General features: G+C 32.8%; 1 protein-coding gene across 1 annotated transcript; it reads left to right on the forward strand.

Annotated features, from left to right (window-relative positions):
- Positions 1–286: 286 nt before the first annotated feature.
- Positions 287–3,245, forward strand: LOC121119858 (heparan-alpha-glucosaminide N-acetyltransferase). The gene is made up of 3 exons (XM_040714672.2): positions 287–1,188; positions 1,251–2,564; positions 2,639–3,245. Exons 1-3 carry the CDS (start codon positions 992–994, stop codon positions 2,754–2,756), a joined length of 1,629 nt encoding a protein of 542 aa, XP_040570606.1. The 5' UTR covers positions 287–991; the 3' UTR covers positions 2,757–3,245.
- The last annotated feature ends 5,811 nt before the right edge of the window (positions 3,246–9,056 follow it).

Below are 9,056 nucleotides of genomic sequence, written 5' to 3' on the forward strand. Positions count from 1 at the left end.
TTAATTCAAAATGCCTTATTTGTAAAACGAAAAAAATATTTAAAAAACATGATAAACTTGAAAACAAATAAAAACTTATTTAATGTGCCTTAAAGAGAGATTTAAAGCCATTACAGAGTACGGAGGACTGCTATAGAGCCCGTACATAAAATGCCTGAGTCCGACTTCAACTCCAACGCACATTATTATTTTTTAATATGTTTTATTGCCAGTATAAGTACTATTGAGTCTATATACTTTAAATAAAGATTTAATTTATAGCTATAAGTAGTTACTAGTTATATGTAGTAAATAATTGTGCTATCAAAATTGGTCCATTGATAATACATTCATTAGTTTCGGAAAGTAATTTATGTACTCATAAACGAGGAACAACAATACACACATCTCACTGCAATGTTACACTTTTCTCTGAGGACATTGACATGTATAATTAATGAATTAACACGGCAAGTGGGTATGTTCTACCCCACATAATAGTTTAGACTTAAGAATTGTGACTGCATGGACTATAAAGAACGTTGGAAATTTGTGAAGTAAACTTATAAATTAGTTAACTTAATAAGTTTCATAAATTAATAGTATACCTATAATTTACAACGATTTAGAAAATGACTTTACGAATACTCAAAATAATCTTTAGATTGTAAATAAGTTTTTTTTTACATGAATTATAATAACTTTAGTAGTCGGAGTCGGTTCAGATTTTTTGACTCCACAGCCCTGCGTATGAGTAACAATTACAACGCATATTCCTTTCAAGTTTCAATCCATGTAATGGTAGATAGTAGCGCCAATGCGAGAAAACCTCCAACTACAAGACAAAATAAAGATTTTCATTGTTGATGTTCGCTATTCACTATTCAGCTCTATTCATATTGACTATATTTAATTAGAGTTAGCCTATTTGATATAATTATATCATATTTTATTTCTATAGTTTATCGTTGACTCGTAATACTTAATATGCAATAATCATGGGCTTCTAAGCATGTTTGGAAAGCTTTTAGTCGATAAACCTCGTTTTTGCCGAGGAGATCGCCTGGGATTAAATGAGGCTTGCCTGGAATCCGAGGACTACTCAAAAGTATGGATACAAAACACCGAGTGCATCAAATGTCCGCCTTGGGAATACAATTTCCATCCAGTCCTTCAGCAAATCAAAGTCAACACTTCATTTCCTTCCAGGTAGTGTGTCCCTAATTTCTTAGCTCATGGGCTTTATTATACTGTGTCTTTATTCGTTACAGAGTTATAATAAACAACTCCAAGGAGTACTCTAAAACTGAATGTGATTTTGTATACAAGTTCAATGATTTTGGAGTGTACGAACTAATGAAGGACTGTCGAATTAATTTCACTGATGAGGGTGAAAATATATACCTTCCTATTATATGGGCAGTTGGAATTGTGATCAGTATAAAATTATTATGGGTACTTATACACAGAGTCTATGAGACTCAAGCTTGTCGTAGACTTATTGTCAGTATTGTCATGAAATTAGATCCGAGTGGAGAAATATTCAGTTGGGAAGATGGAATTACTTTTTCTTCCATTGATGATGATCTAAGAACTTCGGAGGTACTAACTTCGGACTTGATCGAGTTACGAAGTCGTCGTGCTCGAAGGCTCAAATCTTTGGATACATTCAGAGGACTTTCCATAGCTATTATGATTTTTGTCAATTATGGAGGTGGAGGCTATTGGTTTTTTAAGCATTCCATTTGGAATGGCCTCACATTGGCAGATGTAGTTTTTCCCTGGTTCATATGGATAATGGGGGTTTCTTCTATTATTTCCGTTCAATTTCAGCTCCGAAACTCCGTCCCACGCGGAACACTTCTCCGTCGAGTCATCACTCGTTCTGTTTCCTTGATAGCATTAGGACTAATTCTGAATTCTTCGAAAGGGCATAATAATGTAGAAAATCTACGATTTCCAGGTGTTTTACAACGTATTGGTATTGCCTACTTATTTACAAGTATTTTCGCTGTATACATGCTTGAGAGAGAAATTACGACTCCACCTCATGCTAAGTATGTAAAAGATCTATATGTTGGAAGGTACAACTGGATAGCTATCATCCTACTCCTTTCTGTTAATGTTGGAGTTTCATTTTTCATTACCGTTCCTGGTTGTGTAACTGGATATTTGGGACCAGGAGGCTTACATGATGGTGGAAAATATTTTAATTGCACTGGCGGTTCTGCTGGCTATATTGACAGGGTTGTATTTGGAGAAAAACATATGTATCATCATCCTACGAGTATGAAAATATATGACTCCAATGTTCCATTTGATCCTGAAGGATTATTGGGTACATTGACAACTAGTATCGTGACTGCCTTTTTGGGATGCCAAGCAGGGATTATTTTGATCGTTTATCCATTTCATTTATCGAGACTATGGAGGTGGGGAATATATTGTGTTACACTAGGACTCTTTGGTGGAGCACTCACCACCTTTTCATTCGATGGGGGTGTCATACCTATAAATAAAAATCTCTGGTCTTTATCGTTTTTCATGATCACAGTCTCTTTGGCATACTTGGTTATGATATTAATGTAAGTTTGTATTTATTTAATTGTTTATGTTTCAAGTAATCATGTTCAAACTTTCTACTTAAAAATAATACTAGGTATGTGACAGTCGATGTTTACAAACTTTGGCTGGGAAGTCCATTTCGCTATGCTGGAATGAATCCTCTTTTTCTCTATGTAGGGCATGAAGTTCTAAAAAACTTACTTACCTTTTAGTTGGCTCCCTTATACCATATCTCACGCAGAGAATTTGTTTATGAATATATGGGGTACGGCCATGTGGCTATTCATTGCATATTTCTCACATAAAAAAGGTTTCTTCATTACTTTATAAACTCTTTTCAATGGAGAGTGATTTATGATAATAATTTACTCAAAATTAAGTACTAACTAATTTTATTTTAATATATATCCATGTATCTTGGTTGATGATTTTAATAATAGTAATAACACATCCAACTCAATGGATGTAGTTTTAAATACTTGTGTATGATAATTATTGTTGTTCAAGTGATATATACCTTGAAAATGTCTTCAAAAATCTGCAAACTTTTAATATAAAAATATCGGCTAGTTGTAGAATAATTTGTGTTTCTTGTTAAATTATCTATTTTTGTATCAGCTTTAATGTGATTAAGATGCACATTGAGTATATTTGGAATAGTCAATTTATTAATCTATAACATAAATATTCCAGGTAGGTGACACCTCTGTATTTTTTTTTTTTTTTTGGGAATTAACAGCAACAACTTACGTTATGTATTTTCATCAATCTTTTAGTCGTAAAATTATTCATTTAGTAAACAGCAATGATGGTCCATTAGCGATCTGTCAACAAAATTTCAACTGCCGAGCTTGGGGATTAGTCAAACAGACATATAATTACAACATTTGTTTTTTAGTACTGGTTTTGTAATTATAATTATTTATTACTTAAGAATTATTATTATTTTTTAGAAATTTAGCTCAACTCCATCATCTGTAATTGAATAATTCTGGAGTTGGTAATCCTCTATATATTCAAATCAATGTATGTTTATCCCTAAAAAATAAGTGTCAATCCCTCGCTCGGAACTCAATTGATAGTTTAAAAAGTTGATGTTGAGCTGGAAATTAGTTTAAGCTTATGAAAAATTGAATTGGAAGCCTATTAGGTCCTAATAGATATACTTCAAAAATATTTTTTAAAACATATTTCTCTGTATTCCATAAAAAATTAATTTTAATTATAAATAAAAAATATTTAGTAATACTAACTAAATGTTTTTTTATATTAAAAAGGTTGTAAGAAGTGTCATTAAATTATAGATTGTAATTTCGGCTGGGCTTCTTCTTTTTTTTTTTCTCCCAATCATATGGCCGGTTATAGATATATTATGCAAAAGAAATTAGCCTCACAACCAAGGTATTTTATGCTATCTTGTCCCTTTTTTACTTGCAATTTAATATTTTCTATATCTTAGCTTCTATAATAGGTAAATACACTATCTATTAACTTTCTCTGTTATACTTAGCTGTAAAACACGTTTTGGAATGTTTAGTCCAAAACGTTGAAAAAAACTCACAATTTTTAAGACACAATTTGATGTAGAAGTTCCCAGTATTTTTGTAATGAGAATAGGAATCAAACAATATCCATTTAATTTGACTAAATCTATTCAAGCATTATTCCGGTATAATCCCAATCTCCTTAACTGGGAATATTTGTTTATTATGAACGTCGAATAAACCATTAGGCCTAACCAGGGGTATCTGTAGCCCCTCCCTCATCAATTTAAGGATTTATTTTCTAGAAAAAAAAGGCCATTCGTTGTGGGGGGAAAAAAAAACCAGGCCCCCAAAAATAAAATCTTCATTGCCTTTTGGTTCTTCTACAGGCACAGAACCATAATTTTTCAACTTACCCATCATCAGTGGAAGTTAGTGTTCTGCTGCATAATTTGCCCGAAATACCTTTTTTTAAAGAAAAAACAAAAAACCTATTTTTGCGTAAAATTTTTTCATCCTGACCCAAAATAATTCTAGTCAAAAGCAAAAATACCTTGATTGGAGGGGGGGCTACAGTCTAGCCCCTGTGGACCCTTCTGAACCTTTAACATTTAAAATAGCATTAGTGGAGGTTTAAAGCTTCATTGCACGGAAAATATTTTAATTTTAGTGATGGCTGATGACTTATGAGTCATTAATATACCTAAGACTATGAATCATTCAACAGGCTCGTAGGCGTTCCGCTCAATTTATTTTTTTTAGTGTTCAGCCGTTTTTAACGTTCTCTTCAGCTTTAAATTCATAAAGTAGAAAAATGAATTGAAGTTACAAGGCAAATATAGGCTGAATTCGAAGGTTGAGCAGGGGAGTCTGTGGGATTATGTATTATCTACTATAAATAATATAAAATAAATATTATATGAACGTGTATATTTGTCCACGAATTTGCAAGTTTCAAATTTTTAGTATGTGCATTAAAAAAAGTTCATAATAAAATATATAATACGGATACTTCCTAGTATATATAAATATATATTTATTATTTATTTTTTTTTTTGGGGGGGGGGGGCTTGGATTCTATAATTTATGGAAAAAAATCTATAAATTAAAATTTTTTGCAAAAACATAACAATAATCCATAGCTATTCACAAAATATAATTTTTTTTGCTCTGCTGCATAATTTTCTCAATGACTTTTTTTTTTACAAAAAAAAAATTATCCCTATTTTGGCGTAAAATTTTTATATTTATATTACCTAACAAAATTATAGTATAAGCAAAAATTCTTTAAATTGGGGGCTACAGCCCCTCCAGCTCATATCTTGTGGACGCTTCTGTTGACATATACCGTACACTCTCTTATAATAGCTTAGTTAGATGAAATAATACATCTATTAGTAAGTTTTTATTTTAGCAATAGTCATAGTTTTTAAAGAATTTGAAACTATTCTAACAAACCAAGTTGATATAATTTTATTTGTGTGGATATATGGCTAAAATCATAATATGTCCACAGCAATCTGGTGTTTCCCCCTGATTTCACACAAAACATCTTGAAAAAAGCTTGGAGTATACATACATATATATCTAGAAAGAAGTATGGATTATAGGCGTTAAATTCTTGGTAATCGTTAGTTTTAGTGAAAATTTCAAAATAAGTACTCTTCACTTTGTTTTTGGCGAATTATATATCTATTAAGTGCAAGTTAATAAATGTTTTAGCTTTTTCTGCTAAAATAAAGACGGCTTTTCGATCCAGATACTTTAGTGCGATCAAAACCAGCTGATAATTACGGTTTAATAATAGTTTTTCTTCCTCTATCTCTGGTTGGTGTATGATTTAAAGTATCCTCGTCATTCAGAAGGGGGCTGAAGAGGATGCCCCCCCCCCCCCCTCAAATCGAGAAAACTGTCATTCATCTCTTCTTTACTTTCAAATTTAGTGGAGATCGACCAAGGTAGTGGATACTATAGGTGTGTCATTTAGCGTCTACATTCTGATCGGCTGAGCTGAGTGACGTCACATATGTTCAAAATCATTAATAAATAATATTATTAATATAACAACGTGAATTGAAAATTTATCAAGTTGGTGGATGATATAACTCTCTTCAATGTAATGGTCTGATAGAGGATCTCGACTCTTAACGTGAGATCCAATGAACGAGTGTTTCACTTGGTGGATCTCATCTCCTTTATCTCGTTGATAGGATCTGCGGAAGGCGGAGCAATATGGACTGTGCCTCAGTTTGGGCCTCGTGGAGGAAGGAAGAGAACCTTGGTCACTTACAAGAAGTGAAGTGTGTGTCCGGGTCAGGGACCACATAATTAAAAGTGGATTTAGTCCTACACAATTTTGGTTCTCTGCTGTTCCTACTCTCCCGTTCACATCATTGGTTAATGGATGTGCAACGGTCTCTCTCCTGGATCATCTCGAGTTGGATGAGGGTACATCGAGCAAGATCGATACGTCTCCCTGGGACGAGCAGGTTTGCTCGTGTCCCTAAAACCTCTATAAGGGCGAAGGTTATGTCTCCCAGGAACGAGCAGGGTGCTCGTGTCTCTAAAACCTCGTTAAGGGTGAGTGTTATTTCTCCCAGGGACGAGCAGGGTGCTCGGGTCCTTAAAACCTCTATGAGGAGTATTGTTCTCCTTTCTCCGGTGCGCGTGCTGAGAGCACGGCACGTCTATGGAGATAAAAATTTGCTGTACAAGAAAGAATGGTTTGTCCGCGCCTGGACATGGATGGAGCGGATCCATAAGCTGCTATTCATGGAGCGGAACCTGTGTAAGCACCGTCAGGGATTTGGTGCTTGGGGGGTGATGTTATGTATTTCATATTTCCTTTCCCCTTGTTCTTATCTTCTTGTATGTTCTTTTATGTATTAAAGTACTGTATTTTACGTAGGATAAATAGTCGCGTATTTTGTAAATAAATTAGAGTATGGTTTTGTACTATAAAGAATACACATGATCTTATAATAAGTGTAGTATTATTCCTCCACGTGATTTCTTCTCCTCATGTCTCTCGGTCATCCTGGATCTCTCCAACTATAAATAAGTTTGTGTCTCTCCCTCGTCAAGACACAACAATGTCGAAGAGATCTTCAATGGAAGAAAACAAAGACTGATTCTCTCTAACGAAGACTTTTTCCTGTACTTGCTTTGTTCTTTTTTTTAGTAGCCTCCATTCTTCACAGATATTCTTAAGTTCATTTTGGCAATTTCGATTAATGTTAATTTGAATCCTTAATACTTCTTATAAATTAGCTATTTTAGTTAAAGTAACATCTGACGATTGACGGATTGTATTCTGAATAGTGTTGTGCCAGTCCTTATTCATTCCGTACAGTTCAGTCCAATCTTGGGACCGATCCTTTAAGTCCATGGGACCTGTTTTAACACAGTTGGTTTTTGGGACTGCCAGTAAGTACTACAACTTATATGTAGGACTGGAGCGACATTGAATTGAACGGGACAGTAGTCTTCAGTACAAAATAAGGACTGACACAACAATACTTTTGAATACTAATATGGCGATATAAAAATAGTCCTAGTCTGATAAAAAAATAGAGTAATTTATTACCTGTCAATTCAGTTTACCTTTTCGCAATAAGGTATAATTTTGTTAGAGATCTTGTCAAATTTGCCAGGGTAGAAATTTTACAACATGTAACTTGACTATACAACAAAAATCCAAGGATAAACTATAATAGGGTTTGATATTTAATTGTTTTTAGTTTATGTATTATTACGTAATTAATAGCAATTACAAAGAACTAAACTTATTATTCTGTTTTATACTATCAATAGTTATACGAGTGCTTAGAAATGTATTTTCCAATTCAGAAAATAAAATCAAGTTTATATTATTCATAAGCTCTGATGCATTTTGATAGTTATTAATAGTAAAATAATATATTTATATTATTTAGCCGGTCGGTACCCTCGCCTTCAAGGTACCTCAAAGGTAATTTTTATATAACAGCGACTTTCATTAAATTTTCAAGTAAACTTTAATTTATTTTATATAAAATTCTGTCTTATTTGACATAATTTAGTTACAAGGACATTTTTTCTCAAATAAAGCCCCTCTAAAGATCATTCAGGTCAAGGTGATCAAAATTTTTACTTTTTCGTTTATGTAAGTAAAAAATATGAATTCTTGCACATTTTTGTATGTATCCTTTGAATTGTTTGCCTGTGATACGGTAACGAACGGACAGAGAGGTGGAATGCTGCAATTCATTTAAGTAAACTTATTATTGTTTTGGAAAGATACATAATTTTCATATAAATTTATAAAAGTTTGTTGATAGCAAGGTTAATAGAAATACAAGGTTAGACCATCATGTAATCGAGATTGCTAGAATATACAATTTGAAGTATTGTACCGACTGCTGGGCAAAACAGACAGATTTGGACAAAACACTCAACCACTTATAGTCTATGACGTTATTATTGCCGGAATTTTCAATTTAATGTATCGTACCGACTGCTGGAGAAGAAAAATAGATTTTGACAATACACACAACCACTTATCTACTTATCAATATTAAAAGTGTGGTGGAAGTCAACCTCAATCGTACATGCTTTATGTTAAAACCTTGTATTTCTATTAACCTTGGTTGATATAAATTGTATTCAAATAGTTTTGTTATTTTAACCAAGAAGCTGTTATGTGTGCTATATAGATTATATCAAAACAAAAACTATACACTAAAAGATCTTATAAAAATTTCACATTTCAAAAATTTAAATATAAGCTCCACTCTACCAAGGTAATTTGAAATACAAGGTTGTCAATAACATACATTGGGCCAACCCTCCTTTTGAAATTATTGTACCCTACCGACTGCTGGTCAGCTTAATAAAAGAATTACTTTTGTGACGTAAAAGCGTATGTGAAAAATGCATATAATATTGATATAAATATTGTATTTGAATCGTATTCATAGTAATTAGATAATAATTATTATTAAAATGTCCTATACCTCTATTTATATAGTGACTTGTGATGGAGTCCTG

This window comes from Lepeophtheirus salmonis, chromosome 6 (assembly GCF_016086655.4).
Source record: "Lepeophtheirus salmonis chromosome 6, UVic_Lsal_1.4, whole genome shotgun sequence".
NCBI classification, from domain to species: domain Eukaryota; kingdom Metazoa; phylum Arthropoda; class Copepoda; order Siphonostomatoida; family Caligidae; genus Lepeophtheirus; species Lepeophtheirus salmonis.